This window comes from Akebia trifoliata, chromosome 3 (assembly GCF_017979445.1).
Source record: "Akebia trifoliata isolate Shusen 1 chromosome 3, ASM1797944v1, whole genome shotgun sequence".
In the NCBI taxonomy this organism is placed as follows: Eukaryota; Viridiplantae; Streptophyta; class Magnoliopsida; order Ranunculales; family Lardizabalaceae; genus Akebia; species Akebia trifoliata.
In genome coordinates, this window is record NC_141377.1 from 42,909,202 (window position 1) to 42,928,685 (window position 19,484).

The 19,484-nt window shown below is 33.7% G+C and overlaps 1 protein-coding gene across 1 annotated transcript; it reads left to right on the forward strand.

Moving 5' to 3' along the window:
- The first annotated feature begins 2,183 nt into the window (after window positions 1-2,183).
- On the forward strand, window positions 2,184-15,186 carry LOC147407135 (beta-glucosidase 31-like). Its single transcript, XM_086435541.1, has 13 exons — window positions 2,184-2,399; window positions 2,498-2,561; window positions 6,855-6,913; window positions 8,756-8,831; window positions 8,945-9,016; window positions 9,590-9,677; window positions 9,819-10,077; window positions 10,214-10,329; window positions 10,456-10,670; window positions 12,538-12,560; window positions 12,644-12,758; window positions 12,901-13,006; window positions 14,833-15,186. The coding sequence occupies exons 1-13, from the start codon at window positions 2,235-2,237 to the stop codon at window positions 15,044-15,046; spliced, it is 1,572 nt and encodes a 523-aa protein (XP_086291667.1). The 5' UTR covers window positions 2,184-2,234; the 3' UTR covers window positions 15,047-15,186.
- The last annotated feature ends 4,298 nt before the right edge of the window (window positions 15,187-19,484 follow it).

Genomic DNA, 19,484 nt, shown 5'->3' on the forward strand with positions numbered 1-19,484 from the left:
TTACCACATCAGCAATCCAACACCAGAGTCTTCTAAATTTCATAAAAAAGTTCAAATTCAAAAAATAAATTAAAATCAAATTGAACTTGATCCAAGGTTTTGAAAATGAACGACTCCCACATTTCCACTTAACTCCCAAACTTCCACTTAAATTCAACAATGAAAAATAACTTGTTTTGGATTTATTTATTTTTCTTTCAAGGTTCGTAGAATTTTGTCTTTAACAATATTAAAACATCGGATCATGTTTTTGGATGCCACAAGGAGAGTCGAGGACCTTTAGTAAGGGTGAAATCCTTACTAATTTACTTGGTAAGGTTAGTTAGACTCTTTGATTTATCATTAAGGGTATGGGTAAAATTTAGAACTGTGCTACTGGCACCCACCTAATTTTCCATGATACTTTTTACGCTCACTTACTAAAATTCTTAAAACCACTTAACAGAATTTAATAAATTCAAATCGAATTTGATTTTACTGATACAGTAAGTACTTACAGTTCATTACAAAATAGATTTGATAAATACCTAATAAACATAATTTTCCATGTAAATCCCCACCATTTCTTACCCCATTAAAATAAGTTGAAGAATCATAAATCATTTATTTTTTTGTAAATCATTTTTGATGAGATTAATTTTTTTGGAATAGACTGATTTTTGATCAGGATGATCTGCTCACCATGGAAATTATCTTAAAAAATCAATGCATTCCAAAAATGTTAATTCATATACGACCAAAAAAAAAAAATAGTTACGATGTGGGACTGGTAATAATTGGAGTGCCCATAATACTATCCTTTTATCTTTATTGAAATTTGTCGGACATATTAAAGAGCAAAGTCGCATTTATTCCAGCCACTCACGAGCTGTCTTATCGTCTGGGACGTTCGTATCTAGAGGAGCATGCTTCTCATTTAGATCTCAATGAAAAACATATATGCTTCCTACACACTCCCACGTCAAAAATGTCTCTCATAATCTAATTCAACATTATCCTCCACTTAATCAGACTACTTGACCCATTGAAAGGCTACCTACCACCATAAAAACTATCCGTACAGTCAAGACTACCTATCACCATAAGTTAACCCGGTTCAAATCGAGAATCTAATCAAATCATAAATTTTGGATTGGTTTGATTTGATTTAGACTAACGGTTCATATTAAAAAATGAAGAATCGATGGGATCAGTTCGATTCTCGATTCAGACTTGGTAAATAATAAAAAAGATTCTCAATTCTACGGGTTGCCTCTCAATTTCGACGATCGATCATCCTTCGTTCCCTCTCTCTCTTTCTCTCTCTCGTCTCTGCAGTTGAGGTGTGCCTGCGAACTGCCTCTCAACTCCGACGATCGATCATCCTTTGTTCCCTCTCTCTCTCTCTCTCTCTCTCTCTCTGTGTTGAGTTGAAACTTCTCTGTCATTCCTCAATTTTGAAAACTCTGTTTTTAGACTCTTTTTTAACTTTAATGTGAAAGAGATGTGTAAATGGAGAATGAACAAAAAGGTCTAACGATTTTGTTGAAGACTAAAATGAAACCATTAAATCTAAATAAACTCCTAAACTCTCCTGTAAATGAACCCAATCTTTCAAATATCACAAATTAGATTTATTTTTTTAAACTTATTTAATTATGGAAGAGATTAATGAAAACCCATTTTGTTTTAGGCATTGATTTTGTAACTTTAGAAAAAAATTCATTTTTTTGATGATTTCTAAAAATCCCTTCTTTTTATGTGCGTGTGTGTGAAATTAATCTAATCTTTATGTTATCTCATAATCTTTTTTTTAGATTTTTAATTTTTCATAATTCATGTATTTAGTAGAATGAAGTTGGTCTTTCTCAACTTGCATATGAAAGTATTCAATTTCAAAGAAATTTAGACTCATATTTCCAGAAATTCAATTCTTCAAGCAATCCGAAAATGTTATTATTATTATTATTTTTTTAACAAATATTAATTTGTGTAATTATTTTCATAATTTTATTGATAAATTTGTATAAAAAAAACCTTTTTTTTTTCAACCCATGGAATCCAACCGAACCAAATCAAATTAAGGTTGGTTAATTCGATTTAGGTTGGTTCGATTCTAGACCAATTCGATTCGGTTCTGATTTTGCTCTAAATCGAACCAAGTTATTCCCCTACCTACCACCATAATTGACAGTTATTTATTTATTTTATTCAGTTCTCACCATTCTTCAGTCTGTTGAGAGTAAAGGTAAGAGATGGTACCGAGAGTAGTGCAGTTCATGAGATCATCAAGCCTCACCTTCTTCTTCTTACTCTTTCTCCGTCTATCATCACTAACAATAGCTGCTGCTTCTTATGCTGTGAGTCGACTTGATTTTCCTCCAGAATTTGTGTTCGGTGCTGGTTCCTCCGCTTACCAGGTCTCATCTCTCTCTCTCTCTTTGTGATTCATCCATCCATGAATGATTGGTTAGAAGTAGTATTAGATGATGAGATGTGTGTGTTGGTAGCATTGCAGATTGAAGGAGCAGCTGCAGAGGATGGAAGAAAACCCAGCATTTGGGATACTTACACTCATGCTGGTCAGTCATCCACCAAACCTACATTCCCTTTCTAATTTCCGACTGTAATTTTCTCCCTATCTTCAACAAACGGCTCAGATTAGATAAGTAGAGATCTACAGTTTCCTAGGGATATATCGCCTTCCTAGGGATTCGTTATTTTTAAAAATAAAAAGCTTCCCATCTCAACCGTTCATTTTATATTATGGAATCGGGGAATATTTTAATTGTCCAAGGAACGGTTTAGATGAGGATTTATTTCATAAGATTAAAATTGGATGTTATTTCTTAAAGATTCCATTGTATTTGTCTTCGGTCTTCCCCATATGAAGCGTCCAACCGACGTACTGAAATTCTTAGAGTAGGATTCAACTTAGGGAAAATTATTTAATTGACCCTGGCTGAAGCGTTTCTATCTAAACAGTCCCTAAGTTTTAGGTGGTATTTAAATGGTTCATCTTACAGTTGTATTTGGATTGAGAGAATGGGGAGAAAAAAAGGAAAAAAAAAAAAAAAAAAAAGAAGAAAAGTAATTTCTCTCCATTTCTCTTGTTTGGACTGTTAAGTAAGGATAGAAAAAAAATATGATGGAGAGAAAAACGGGTCATTTTTTTTTCTCTCCAAATCAGAGAGACAAGAAATGCTCATGACTAATAAGAGTATTAAAAATTATAACTCTACCATTTTTTCTCTCCAAACTTAAGTTTTTCTATTGTTAAACCAATCAAGAGAGAAAGAAACTGGATTTCTTTTCTCTTTCTCTTCTCTTTTTTTTTTTGTTGTCCTCATTTCTTTTGATGAGTACATCGTACTATTGATTTGTGACTATGATATATGCCTTTTGGATATTTCGAGGAGATTTATCAAAAAATGAAAAAGAAAAATCTGGTTCACGTTACAATGTCAAGTTCACCACTTTTTATTGAATAGTTCAACATTTTTGTCGTCGAACTCACACTTTTTATTGTCTCGTTCAGCATTTATGTACTTGGTGTCAAAACTCACCGTTTAGTGGTGAGTTCACCACTTAATGTTAAACTCACCACTTAGTGTCGAGTTCACCACTTGGTGTGAGTTCACTACTTTTTATTGTCTAGTTCAAAATTGTTTTATTTAGTGTCGAGTTCATCACTTTTTATTCTCTAGTTCAATATTTAATTACCGTCCAGTTCGACAATATTTTCATAAAAAATAAAAAATCATCGAACTTGACAATAATTAAATGTTGAACTACACACAAAAAAAGGTGGTGAACTTGACATTGTAGATGTGATTGAGATTTTTCTTTTCTTTTTTTTTCTTTATTTATTTTTTTTGTTTTTTATTTTTTTATTTTTTTATTTTTTTTGAAGTTCGATATTGGCTAAATCTCTTGGAAATACCCAAAATGCATAAATCATAGCTGCAAATAAAAAAATTTAGAATCTCAACTTTGTTCTTCATTTTTTTTTTTATTATAAATTTTCAAAATTAATATAAAAAAATACGGCTAAATGTTCAAAATTAAGAGTATACAATTCTCCAATCGTCATTTAGCATAAAAAATCATTGACAATGATCGCAATCACCCTTGGAAAACCTAACTATGTGAAGAATATAAGAAAATGGTAGTTTGGGTATTTCAAAGACATTATAGCATGAGATGAGGTCTAAGGACCATTAAGAAAGAAAAAAATTACTAAATGAACTATTTAGATACTGTCCAAAACTTAGGGGCTATTAAGAAAGAAATCCTTCCGTCAGGGTCCTTTAAGTAATTTATCCTTCAATTTATATTACAGCTGCTATTTGCACCCCAGCTTTTTGTTATTACATCCCAATATAAAAATAAAAAATAAAAAGATTTTCCCCAAAACATGCACAACGTTCACAAAAATTCCGATTCCGGTACTGTTCATTTTAATTCCCAAAACATGTTTTTGAGCAAGTTCGTTGGTAGGTATTCTAATTTAAAGTGAGGATCTTGCTACTAAAAAGTGATAAACCGTTATGTGCCTAAATTTGTAACCTTGTATGCATAAAGATTAGATGTATTATATCATAGTTGTTTTAAAGTTTTAATTAGTTAGAGAGTTATGTACGTGGGATTGTGTAGGTGTAATTAGGAGGAGTTTTAGCTTATGGGGTAGTTGCTTAAGGATGTTGGTGGTTGCTAATTAGTTGGTGAAGAGTTGTGGTGTGTCTTTATAACTCTTATTGGAATAGAGAATGTAAGTTGAATTTTCAGAAATCAGAATTATCTCAAGTTGGTTACCCTCGAAGTTAAAAAAACAGAAGAAGGCACATAATGCGAACTCGATGGTAAGTTTACAAAAGAAATATCTTTGATTTTAAAGTGACAATCTCGCTGATAAAGAAGAAAGTGATGATCTCGTTGGTAAATTAAAAAAATATTTCCTTATTTTTTAATGGCGGGATCGCTGGTAATTATCAACGAGTTTGTCACTTTTTATCTTCGATATCTTCACTTTAAATTAGAATACCTACCAGCAAATTCACTTGAAAACATGTTTTGGGAATTTAAATGAGCAATGTTCCGGACTCGAAATTTTTTCATATTCAACACACGAAATGGTAATTTACCCTTCAAAATAAAGAAAATAAGTGAATGGTTGAGAATAAGTAAAAGTTGGGGTGCCAAAAGAATCGCTCTCGTTCTTTTCACTAGATTTCATAATTTTTGGGATTTAGGATTTTATATACAGTTGTTTGAATGAGAGTTATAACATTGAGATTATAATTTCAGCCAAACCTTTGTAATGTTCAAGGAGTGTGTTTTAAACTTTAATTGGGGTGTCATCGATAATTTAAGAAATTGGGGTGTAATAAGTAAAAGTTGGGGTGCCAATAGAAACTCTGTTTATATATGACTATCAAAATGCACCTGTGTACTTAAGATTAAAAAAAATCTTGTTTATAAATGATGACACTTATTCCAAACCTTTGAAGTTACCTAATTGTATCTTTCTATCCTACATATTTTTAATATTTCTTAAAACCTCTTTTCTTATCATTTAAAATTATTTGTTTTATGGTAGTTGGAACGAGTTTGTCTTAAGTCCCAATATTGTTACGTGGGATGTTAATCTTTATCTTTAAAAAATATTAATAAATCAGTCTACTGATTGCATGAATTTGTGTTACTAACTATGAACTTGTGTTTGATCTGATTTAAAGCGTATATAATTTATCGTGCAAACCAAATCTATAGTTCATGTAAGGCGCTAACAAACTAAAAATTGCATTGTACCCAATAAATCACTGAAGCATTTTAATCGTGATATTATAGCATGAACATACATACTCTAGAAGCTCAAATTTCTTGAACATACATACTCTTGAAGCTCAAATTTCTTGGTGATAATTGGGCATTAGTACATTTTGCCTCAAAGTGATATCACATTGATATGTGAATTTGGGATTATAAATAAAATATAAGCTTTAAAATCAAAAATAAAAAACAAAACAATTAAAAATAAATTATCATAAATATATAAAAATAGTAAAATAAATAAATTAGTGCTAACGTTTATTTTATTGTATCAACCATAAATGTGGCATCAAGCAAAACAATATTAATATTATTTAGAATCCCTCTATCATGTAACTTATCAAAAAAAAAAAGTCTTAAATGGTCAAGTCTTCAACCCCTAACCAAAAACCCATTATTTTTCTCCTCAAAATCTGTCATCTTCAAGTTGTTTAATTTTTAGGACATTTTTTTTTTTTTTTTTGGAATTTACCGTCTTCAAGCTCTCATAAAAACCTTTGCATTTTTATTATCTAAAATTCCATTATATTTTAAAGTGAGTTTTGTTTTAGGGGGGTAATCAAGGGGGCTTTAACTAGAGGTTGAAGGTGAGGGTATTTAGGTAACTTTTTATTGGTCAAAATGGATTCTTCATCCCTGACAAGGGGGGACTTTTCACAATTGTATATACCAAAGAATTGTGATAATCAGGCTACCCCACGTGGCAAACTCAATCGACTATCCTGACGTGACAAGTTTGGAAACCGCAGATCTGCACTCCTCGGGATACATGAACTTCCCTATAAAAAAGTGTATCTTGAGGGAACCGTGCATCCTGAGGAGCTCAGATCTACGGTTCGAACTTGTCATGTCAGGTGGTCGATTGAGTTTGCCATGTGGGGTAGTCAGATTATCACAACTCTCTACCAAACATGGAGAATACATCTACTCAGAGACGTGGCTAATTATTATTAAAAATTTATTTTATTTTATTTAATACAAACCAAAATAAAAAGTTCTATTTGCTTTTAAGATGTAGAGGATTTGAATCTCTCACTCTGCAGGAAAAGTCACGGACGGGAGTACCGGAGACATTGCATCAGACCAATATCACCATTACAAGGTATCGAAACCTTATTTCTCTTGTGCATGCTAAGGTTTAATATTTCATTGCACGTTAAAACAAGTTATTATTGACATGTGATGTCTTCACTTTTGTAAATATCATTATTATTTTTGCATGTGTTTAAAAATGTTTAATATTTAAAAATTAATAAATCCTTATCTTTATCACTAAAAGACAAAGCAACTAATGTCATTGTGAAAGAAAAACATTAGACGTTGTTAATGTCTCAATAATAGAGCATCAAATGTGTGTGTGGGTAGGGATCAAGTGACAATCCAGTTGATAACAGTTTGTTTATATGGGTTAGAAGTTTCAGAATGTACTGATTTTTTGTGACGATGATCTCTATGGTGCGGAGATCATTCTCACAAGAAATCAGCCCATCCTAAAACTTTTAATCCCATCAAAAGTGGTTTGCAATTTAACGTAAAAATTGGCAGTCCATAATTCTTCAACTTGTAAACAACTTTTTATGGGATTAGAAATTTTAGAATGGGAGCATCCAACAACCTGTGATTTAAGATATTTCTTAGATAATATCCATCAAATGCGCAATCATATAGGTTATGATATCTCGTGGTCTTCAAATCTACTTTCATGATATCTCTTTAAATCCACCCCAGATCATTCAATCCTGGCCACCTAAGGTGTGGGGCACACAAAGCTTTGTTACATAATAAAATTAGTTTATTGGTAACAGAACCTTCTCGACCCAATGTCATGAAATCCAAAAACTCAATTCGAGTGCTGATTTCAGATCAAGGCTAATCAATTGTTGAAACAAATCACAAAAAAGGAAAACATCATAAATTTATAAATCTAAGTCATGCTACTCGTCATACATTGCATTTAGAATAGGATTGAAAAATCATAGAGTAAGTGAAAAGAGTTGCCAGATTATCTGATTCAATCGAATGGATCTCAACCTCATATCGAAAATCAAAAGACTGTTTTGAGTCAAGATTTAAAAAAAAATCGAATTCTTTTAAAAACTAGCAAAGTCTCAAGTCATCTTGAAAAGATGGAAATAGGAGGGTGCCTAATGCCTTCCCTTCTCTTTAAATGAACCTCCCAACCCAAGTGGAGTCACTTTGCTCTCAAAAATTTCTTTTATCAAGAAATTTTTTTGGGGTGACCATTCACACCCTTAAATTATACTATATATAAATTTAGTTTCACGAATGTTTTTAGAACATAAGGAAAACACAAAGGTCGAAGCTCTGCAACAAACATAAGGTTGAGATGCTAAGGACTCCCAAGAAAAATGTATCCTAATAAAATATTGCATTAATCCTTAAAAGGCCAGTATTGATCTCTAGGAAATATTTTTTTTGACTCTTATTCTAACTATCTGTTTGATGGAGAACCTCAAACATGGGTTGACTGTTGAGGCTGGAGTAGTCTGTCATATAATGTTTAAATACATGGACTTTTCTAGCCTCAACCCTGGGTTAAGGTTCTCCATCAACACAGACAATTGACATAGAAGGAAAAAACAATACAGATTTCCTAGAGATCAATACTTAGTCACACCCACATGGATTGCAATGTTGGCCAAATAACACCACAGCCCTCACAATTTCATGGCTGTAGATCAAATATTAAAAAAATATTTCTTTAATTTTTTTGAAATTAAGTTCTTAAAATTTTATGCTCTATGTCCCTGTGGCGTCATGTTTTTGGATGTTTCATGGAGGTATGGTTACAAAAAATTTCAAACTATGTTAGTGGGGAAAAATATTTCATCATGGCCCCTTGGGCGCACTGTGTCCAACATGGTTAGATCCTTTAAAAAATATATAAATTAGAGGAAGTATAATTATTTGATGTATTTTACAGGAAGACGTGAAGCTAATGCACGAGATGGGTATAACTGCCTACAGATTGTCCATTTCCTGGTCTCGACTAATTCCTGGTATGCCTCTTTATTATATATCTTCTTCACATCCTCAGACTAGTGGATTATTTATTATTCCACAATAATATTCAAATATGAAGTTTCACACTTTCTCCTATATTTGCATGTAGATGGGCATGGAGCTGTCAACCCTAAAGGCTTGAATTACTACAACAATCTCATCAATGAGCTTCTGAACTATGGTAATTTATTTGATTTGTTAGATCATTTATTGTTACATGTGCGGTTAAGGGATTCAATTTGGCGCATTCCAACAGGTCTAAACCTTTTGACGTATTGGTAAGTACCTAACATTTGGTATCAGAGCCTATCCCAAGTCTCATGTTTAAGTCTATCAGAAAAGGTTACCTAGGAGGGCTACGGGAAAAAAACCCTGAGAAAAACCCCGGGAAGTGCCCTGCCTAGACTGAAAGCCGCCATGGACATCTGCTGCAGAACATGGTGGTCTGTTACGTGCCAAAGTGGTTAAGACTAAGAGCTTAAATTTGAGGCATTCCAACAGATCTAGGCCTTTTGATGTATTGGTTTAGTTACCTAACATTCACTATGTTTCTTATTTCTTTTTTAGAATCCCAATACATAAACTTATTATAGCATTTCTTGAGAATCACTTCAATTTGCTTTCCTTGTTGGAATCTCTTCCAAAAACAGAGGATTTACCACAATTTTTATTATTATAGCTATTTACGTGTTTGATAGGGGCAAGACGGCTAACCCATTTCTCAAAACATGTGCTTTGTCCATGATCCTAACAGGAATCGAGGCTCACATTACTCTCAGCCATTTTGATGTTCCCCAGGCTCTGGAAGATGAATATCAAGGATACTTGAGCCCAAAGTTTATGTAATTATTTATTCCATCACTTACTTTATTAACCACATTTTCTAGTTCAGACTTCATAGAGGTGTGTGTATTTTATTTTATTTTTATTTTTTGTTGTTGTTAAATATAAAAAATTCGCTTACAATGTTGTTTCTGTGGCAGTGAATATTTCACTGCATATGCAGATATCTGTTTCAAAGAGTATGGTGATAGGGTGAAATCATGGACCACTTTCAATGAACCTAACATGCAAACAGTTGTGGCTTATGATCTTGGCACGAATCCACCAGAGCACTGCTCTTATCCATTTGGATTTCAAAACTGTTCACATGGGGACTCGACAACTGAACCATACCTTGCTGCTCACAATATCTTATTGTCACATGCAGCAGCTGTACTTCTATACAGGGATAAGTACCAGGTTCAGGCTTCTGCACTCTTCATCTAATAAACTTTTTATGTTGGAGGATTCTACATGGGCATTAAAACTTGGTGTCTGATTCAGACACTATGTTCAATCGATATGGCTATTGATACAAAACCATTTCATTTTGTAGGAAAAACAAAGAGGGCTCATAGGATTAACACTTCACGCTGCTTGGTTTGAACCCAAAACTGATTCTCCTCAAGATGCTGCAGCAAGGCAAAGAGCTTTAGATTTTCACCTTGGTTGGTAAGTATGATAATCCTGTAGCAGCTCAGGTTTCCCCATTTTACTTTTTTTTTTTGGTTTCAAGTTAACATGAACGTGACAATTGACAATCAATGCCTTAGGATTGTTTCTTTTATTATTAACCAGGTTCTTGGATCCCATTGTACATGGGAAATACCCTTCAACTATGAGGAAGTTTGTTGGATCTCGATTGCCATTTTTTACAAAGAATGAATCGAAGCAGTTGAAGGGGTCGTTTGATTTTATTGGTCTTAATCATTATGCAGTATATTATGTGGGAGACCTCCCTAGAACCTTGCCCAATGATGTCAGAGACTACCTTCTTGATGTCTCTGTATCAAGTAAGTTAATCTACTTATTTCTTTGTGAAGAAAAAAAATATCTTTATTATTGTGCCTTGCAAATGATCATAGATGGGTTAGGACACAAGACCAATATTGCCCTTCTTTAAATTATATTGGAATTAATCAATGAAAACATAACTCCCTCCAGGCCCCGGTTCAGAAAGCTAAATACTCCCATATAACTAACTTTTGAGTCAAATCCTCCTCTAGGCCACTGAGTTGTTTGCAGACTAATGATAGTATAGTCTGAAAACTCTATTGATCCTTTGGTTGAAATTACATGAACCTAAAAGGGTCCATATGTTACAATTTCTTGATTGTGGGATTAAACATTAATTGTGGCTACAGGGTTGGGGTGAGGATTTTTTTTTCAATACACATACATTTAGATTCCATGTTAGGCCGTGTTGTAATAGTATTTCTACCAAAATTTCAATTAATCTTCTTTCATTAGTCCGCTTTTATTTTTGACCTTCTTCTATTATTATCTTAGTATGTGTTAACCAATCAACTACTCCAAAAGACCAATCTGTTGGAGAAGGGGAGAACAATGAATATAAGAGGGCACGGGGCTTCAATAGTGTATGACACACCTGAGAGTGGAGGAAAATATACACTCAACACTCCCCCTCACCCATAAGGGTGGAAAGATTTGAATCTGTAACCTATACAAACCTAGCGCTTTGATACTATGTTAGCCAACCAACTACTCCAAAAGACTGATCTATTGAAGAAGGGGAGAGAGAACACTGAATATAAGAGGGTACAAGGCTTGACTGGTGTATGACACCCACAAGAGTGGAGGAAAATATACACTCAACAGTATGTCTCCTTATTCTAGAGATTCTCCCTTAATTTGGCTTAATCACGATGGTTTTTGTAATCTATGAATTCTCTTTGATCTCTGTTAATATTCGAAATTGAATTGTCACTTGGAATCACCGACATATCCATCAATGATCTTCCAATAACTATCCTGACTTCTAGAATGGGTCTGTGTTGTGCACAACCCGTCTTTCATCTTGGGATTCTATTAAGTAGCACTTTCTTGAGTTACCATGCGGCACAAGGGGTGTCAATCCACTTGCAAGCCTGTAAAAATGATCGTACACCACAAACGTAGTTAGCAAACAAGTAAACGAAGCAACATGAGGCAAAGCTCGAAGGCAACTTTGTTGATATAATACTGATTACATGAGGTAACACGTTACAAAAGCAAATAAATGTGTTACTAGCAATAGATGATCCTATGACATGTGGGACTTGGCTCGGAGGCTCCCACAATGCTCATGCCAATCTTGTTCATCCTCCTGGTATTTCATGGATTAACATCCCCAATTTTTCACATTCTCGGTTTTGTTTCTGTTGTGTAAATGTCCTGTATTCTGTTGGCAGTACGTTGAGGTGCGGGGGTGCAGTGCCCCCGGCCCAAGTTTTTTAGGGTTACTAAAAGGGCAATTGTGTAATATTTTCTTAAGGGTTTTCTATTTTTTTGGGGAAATATATATGTTTTAGTAACTCCCAGTTTTATAAATAGAGATCTTTGAGGCTGTAAAACTTGAGAGAAAATAGTAATTGTTCTTGATCTGATCCGTGAATGTAAGCACACTGCTGAACCACGTAAATCCTTATGTTTTGTGTGTTTTTGTTCTCTTTGCTGTTTTGATTTTTCACAGTTTCAAAATAACCAAAATAATTAATCCCAGAAATGTTGAGTTCCCAGTAAACAAACCAAGTTCTTGTTGACTGCATGGTAGATGAATGTCTTATAAGCCTCGCATGGTAGTGATCGTAATTTGCTTATGTTACTCTTGTATTTCATTACAATGGCTGATCAATTGTGGTGTTCTTGCTTCTGATGCAGTTTCAGTTGGGTTGAGTGCAATGGTAAGATATTAAAAACAGTTAAGGTTGGATTTGAGAGCCTAGAATTAACATTTTTCTGACAGAAGAATTGAACTCCTGACCAGGACTTCACTAGGCTGAAAGTCATGGGGAAGTCTTCATCTTCATGGGCTCTACAAAGATTGTTGGAATATGTCAAACTAAAGTATGGAAATCCTGCAGTCATAATCTATGAAAATGGTATGCTCCAAGAGAGTTTCTTTTTAATCATCTATTCCGGCTGCAGAAATCTTAGTTTTCAGCAATTATGAAATAAGAAACCTTGATATTGTGTAGATTAAAGGATATAATTTGACCCATCTTAGATTATGCATGAATGCAGGCTATATGACGACTGGTGACGACTCCTCCAATCTTGCAGATCGCAATGACACCGGAAGAGTAGAGTTCTTACAGAGATATATTGAAAGAGTGCTTCTTTCCTTACGGTATTTTCTTCGTTTGCCATAAATCTCCTTGTAAAGCTAGTTATTCTAATAAAAAAAATTAAATGCTAAGGCGTAAGGCTCATGAGCATGCATTTTTTAATAGATAAATAATTACATATAAATAAATAAATGAATAGAAAATAATATAGTTTTGAGAAAATTTGGAATAAAAAAAAAAAAAAAGAAATAGAAAACAGTATAACAAATGATGATTTCACGTTCCAAAGTTTTATACCTAAACCCAAATTCCAGACTCATCGAAATCTAATTAAAACTGATTGGCATAAATAGTTTTATACCTCCAACTTTTGAAGTTTCAATCCTGCAAACAAAAAATAACAGTGTATCAGACACTTCAACTAAAAAGCATGATATCACTCTAAGAATAAAAGAAGATGTGGGGGACTAGGTTCAACATCTATATATCTACATAACAAAACACAATGGTAGGGCCCTCTTGTTGGGGGTAAACGTCCCACCCAAACTACGGTGACCCACTTTATTACTTTCCTCCTACCCACTTTATTACTTTATTACATAGTGTATCAGATACTTCAACTAAGAAGAATGATATCACTCTAACAATAAAAGAAGATGTGGGGGACTAGGTTCAACATCTATATATCTATATAACAAAACACAATGGTAGGGCCCACTTATGGGGGATAAACGTCCCATCTAAGCTACAGTGACCACTTTATTACTTTCCTCCTACCCCTTCAACTTTGTTGTCTTTACTCTCAACTTGGTAAGTTTGTGAAGTATCTATATAATAAAACACAAAGGTAGGGCCCACTCGTGAGGAATAAACGTCCCATCCAAGCTATAATGACCCACTTTATTGCTTTCCTCCTACGCATTCAACTTTATTGCCTTTCAATGCCTAAGGCATAAGCTCTTTCAAGGCCTCTTAAAATAATATGTAAACCTATGAAGGAAAAGGGCTTCCCCTTAAAGCCACAAATTGTTTTTGAGTGCCTTTCCCTGATGCGAGCCTCAAAGTATTGGCCTCCGACATCTTTGAACATTGGTTTTAATTGCTGGTTTATCTCAATTTTCAGGGTTTTTTTTGGGTGTGGGTTTGGGGGGGGGGAATGAATCTTGTAACCTTTGCATATGGTTGACGTACCAAATAAATCTTGTGTGCTTCAAGTGTTGGGTTTTCCTCTTTTTCTTTTTTTCTTTTTTGTTTTCACGTTGCCGACTTTCAAGTGACAAATTTCTGGAATATTAATACATCAAGGCCTTGTCCAAAAATTTGGGATCAGCTGAACAAATTATGTTTATCAATTCAATCCTGTCAAAAAACATGTCTTCTGCAATGTTGATTCACTAATATTCCTCCTAAGTGGTAGAGGTCTTGAATCTTGTTGGTGATTGATCATCAAAGGCAATTTTGGTATTTCAAGTATATGTGATAATTGTAACGTGTTTTCAGATTAGGACACAGTTTGGAGATTTGAGTGAGGTATTGGAGAAATCCTGGACTGTAACTTTTCTCTTAATGAATCTCATCTCATTTCATCCCCCATCCCATATGTGCACATTAAAGCTTGTTATATTATGTGCATTTTCTTTTCTTTTATGTTGCTTTCATCATTAGATACTAAGATTTTACTCTCATAAGAGGAACATTCAGCCTTGCACACTTGATTGGGGGCATGTCAACATGAGAGTATGTTTTGTTAACTTCAACCAACTTTAGGTGTTTGACAACCTGACATTCCCTAATCAAGTTTGTGGGGGTCCTCTTGCTCCATATGTCATTATTCAGTTCCTTTCTCTCAAACAGGCCAAGCTTACTTGTGAATGACATTAATGTGCAGGAGTGGATCAAATGTCAAAGGGTACTTTGTGTGGTCCTTCATGGATTGTTTCGAATTCTATGGTGGTTACAGTATGCATTACGGTCTTTACGGAGTCGACTTCAATGACAAGGATAGGAAGAGATACCCTCGGATGTCTGCCCACTGGTATACCTCCTTCCTGGCGAAGAATGCAAGGAACCCAGCAACATCTACTTACTTGTTCAGCGAGTAGAATTGGTTTGATTCAGCAGCTCAATTGAACATTGCTCTGTATTACAAACTAGACCCAATCCCAACTTATCATATTTTGATCCACCTTTCCTCTTATACTATTTTTTTTTTATGGTTTCTCACTTGTATTTTAATTTTGAAGAGCACAAGTTTCAATTTGAATCATGATATCATCGCATAATAAAAATATGAACACAAACTTAGAATCCAAAGGCCACAAACTTAACTCAGTATCCAACACACAGAGTCTTCGCTTCCAAATTATTAACAAGGAAGGAAAAAAATGATCAGAGTTTCACTAGAACATCTTTTCATATGGTGGTGATGATCCGGAGATGAATGCTACTTGCACTATTTGCTGTACACTATGTTTAGATTGAGAGAAGTGGAGAGAAACTCAATTTCTCTCCATAATATTTGGATGGACCGGAGAGAACTTGGGATAACTTTGAAATTTTAAAATATCTTAAAAGAGATTTAGGGGTAGCATGGTTTTTAAACTCGTCTGAGACCGAGACGTATCGCCCGAGTTAATTCGGTATCAGAGCTGAACGAGACCAACTCACAAAGTGATTTTTTTGATCGAGTTTTACATCTCATGTACAATTTTTCGAGTTGTCTCACGAGACGTCTTAAACGTATCGGAAAACTCGTTCGAGACGACTCGGTATAGGAGTTGAACGAGATGAGACGCGATACCGAGTTTAAAAAATCATGAGGGGTAGAGTTGGCATTATAACATATTTTAAAAGGGTTTCTCTCCATTTCTTTTCACTTTTGGAGAGAAAGAAAACTCACCTTTTACACAAGCTAAGAGAAGAGGAGAGAAACTCACCATGTTTGGTTGACAGGTGAGAAATTGGGATAGTTTTGAAATTTTAAAATATATTTAGATACTCTTTGGAGTTGAAAGTGCCAACTCGCTAAATTCGTTATTACAATTTGCTAGTTTTGATACTACGACCTGGATTCAAAGCCCACCTTCACCTATTAATTATTAAAAGAGCTGTTATTGGTACCTCAAATTTTATTTATTACACCCCAACAAAAATCAAAGAAAATAAGTGAATGGTTGAGAATCAGTAAAAGTTCGATGCTAATAGAAGATCTCACTTTTTTTTTCTTTTTAAATTTATATTTTTTTGAGTTTAGGATTTTATATGAGCCTAATCATAATTGTAAACAAATATTGAAATAGTTTGAATGAATGTTATAATGTTTTATAATGTTAAGAATATAATTTTAACCAGACCTTTGTAATGTTTGAAGAGTATTTAATCTTTTATTGGGGTGTAATAAGTAAAGGTCGGGGTGCCAATAACAGCTTTCATTATTAACCACACTAACAACCCCACTCCATCTCTCTCCATTTTATTTAGATGGTTCCTATAGACAGATCAGGTAGACATAAATTTGCATGTTTGATCAAATACAATCTAGTGTTAAGGCCCACAGGTATCAATCATCTTCAAACTACTCCTCACTGATTTGATGAGTGGATCCCTCCGTTTCTATCAAGCCGAAGTTCACGCAAGTTGTGATTGGTAAAAGAGAAGAATAAATGGATGGTGAAAACAAACGAGAGCGGATCCTCTATGGCCCGATATTCCTATAGCTTATGTTCAACAGCCCACAAAAGCATCAATTTGTAAAAAAAAAACAACTCAATCCATTTATACTCATGGTTTAGACCAAATTTGAAGAAAAAAAAATATTTTTCTTATGTAAATCAGATGTTTGAAAGTGGATAGTCACTGAACATCTAAATTTTAACGATTAGATGTAACTGTCTTAATAATGCGGCACACCCTTAATTATTGTTTTTAACTACGGAAAATAAAAAAAATTAAAAATAAATAAATAAAATAAAATAAAAACAGACTACAAAGAATCTACTCCCAAGACAAACATGGGGATTTGTGGGTGCATAAAATATGTACTCAATCTAGGTTGAATACATGACACACTTCAAAATTTGTGTATAAGACATCCAAGAATTATAATAAGGTTTTGAGGATAACGAGGTCAAGAATTATACTAAGGTTTTGAGGGTAACGAGGTCATATATGACATGCATCCTAGCATCCTACTGTAGGAATTCTTATATTTTCACTTATAGGTCCACGTGAGGTAGTTGATAAAGCACATAAGTTAAACGAGAACAATTTAACATATAGCTGTAAAGGAAGAAAGATATAGAATGGGAGGGTACAATTACTTAATGCTTAAGTAAAATATAAAATCTATATATATATTTTTAACTTATTATATGCTTAAGTAAAATATAAAATTTATATATAATTTTTAACTTATTATTATTAATATATTTTATTTTATTTGATAATGCAGATTATTTCAAATCCTTCTCAGATATGGACTAATCCTCGTGATAGCATGTCTTGACCTCACATAAGTTATTTTACTTGTAATAAGATAAATGATGAGGCCACCCAATTTTGAATGTGCAACCCCCCCCCCCCCCCCAGCTAGCCAGCCCTTCAAGATTACTTATCATTTTAGATAAAATATAAGTTTTGCCTCAAAATAATTTTATAAAAATGCATTTTTACAATCAAATCAAACGTTTATGATTTGTGTATATTTTTAAAGTTAAAAGTAACCCAACTACTTTTAAAAAAAACTTACTCAGTGTAGCTTAATAATGAGAGCAAAATATATATTAAAAACAAAAATAAAGTTAAATTGAACGAAAAAAACTTTTATTGGCACACAAACCTTTTCTTAAAACACACTCAACTTTTCAATTTTAATGATTTGTTGATAGGCATTCTTTATTTTTTAGGTATAAGGTCGAGTCCATTTTTCTTCTTATTAGAAAATCATTAAAAATCTATATAATCAAACACAATAATTATCTTTCTAATGTCTATTTCCTACAAAGAGGGGTTCAAATTCAACCTCTCCACTTGAGGATAACTTTCAATTTTATTTCTTTTATCTTTTCTGTTTATAGTCTATTTTCAATAATACTCATTCAATTTTATAGATTGTCTTTCTTTCTTTCTTTCCTTTTTTTTTTTAATTATTATTATCAATAATACCCTTCAAACTTGTCTTACCTTTTTACCCCCCTATTCGATATTAACCTTTAAATTTTATGCTTTTTTTAAAGACTTTATGGAGCCTTTTTTAAGATTCTTATAGGATCTCTTCTAGTTCGAAAAATTAACCTTTTTTTTTTTTTTTTCTTTTGTATGTATGATTTCTTTTAGGCTTTTGAAATCAAATTCGTTATATTTATTCTCTTTCTTCTTCCCTCCACCTCTCTCAGTTTTTTCCTTCGTTTATTTTTAGGAATTATTTTCTCAATCACTCATTCTCATTTTCTCTCTAAAATTTTGGCTTTCCCCACACACTTTTTTGATTGGAGTAGTTCTTACGATTGCGCATCCTGACCCCAATAAAAATTCCCTAAAAACTTTTTTTTGTATCTATTTGACTTGTGATGCATATAATTTCATTAGGGGGGTGACAAGTTGCATATCATATAATACCCGTTGCTTTTGATCGCTTAAAAATAAATCATTTTTATAATTGCATAAAAAAAATGTTGCACTAAAAAAAAAATGAGATTGAACTATATTGTTGTCCTTATCAATTTGTTCTTGATTGACAAAAATCTGTAATTATTTGCTTTCTTGTTATTTTTTTTCTTATGCTATCGATTGCATTCCATATGTACATCCATAAAAGATGTGTGTGCATTCATCCACTATTGTTAGTAACACTAAGAAAATAAAATATAAAAGGAAAAACTCAATTTAGAAGAAAAGATGAGGATTTCTTCTGTAACAGTGGAGCGAAAGATTTTCGAGTTTAAGGAGGTATGGATCCAGCGTAATAGAGGAATAGAGATTAAGGAAAAAGGGAGAAGATTGGAATCGACACTTCAGCTATTGGAGGAGGAAGGAGTATGGGCTGCGAAACAACTCGAGTTAGCGAGAACTTCATCGAAATCATTCAAGGCAAAGTATTCGAAGGGTGGAAGAATCTTTCTGATTCAAGGTGAGCAGAACCTTTACAGCAGATTTCTGAAATTTCAACAGTAGCGATCCCAGAAGGTGTAAGAGGAGTAGGATGGGGGGAAGTTAGTAATGCTGTTAAAACTTGGTTCAACCCAATCGAAAAGATGAAGGCGCAGGTGGAAAATGGAGGGTTAATCAACCCGTGGGTGAAGGATATTATTAAAGTTCCCGTCGATGAAGCAGAGCGTCCAGCTTGGTCAGGGGAGGAAAGGAACTCTAGTAGTGTGAACAAGCAAGCTCACAACAATGGTTCATTGTTCGGCAAATGGAGATGGGCTTTTATCGTTAGCTCAAGTTCATTATTGGAGGCAGATTGGGATGTATTCTTGTCTGATATGAAGAAAGGCTTACCCCAGCTTTCCAAGATCAAACTGTTAGTTTGGGAACCTCGCA

Coding starts and splice junctions, on each gene's coding strand:
- LOC147407135 (XM_086435541.1), top strand. CDS start 2,235: ATGGTACCGAGAGTAGTGCAGTTCATGAGATCATCAAGCCTCACCTTC. Junction 9,678..9,818: donor TACTTGAGCCCAAAGTTTAT/GTAATTATTTAT, acceptor TTTCTGTGGCAG/TGAATATTTCACTGCATATG. Junction 10,078..10,213: donor TATACAGGGATAAGTACCAG/GTTCAGGCTTCT, acceptor TTCATTTTGTAG/GAAAAACAAAGAGGGCTCAT.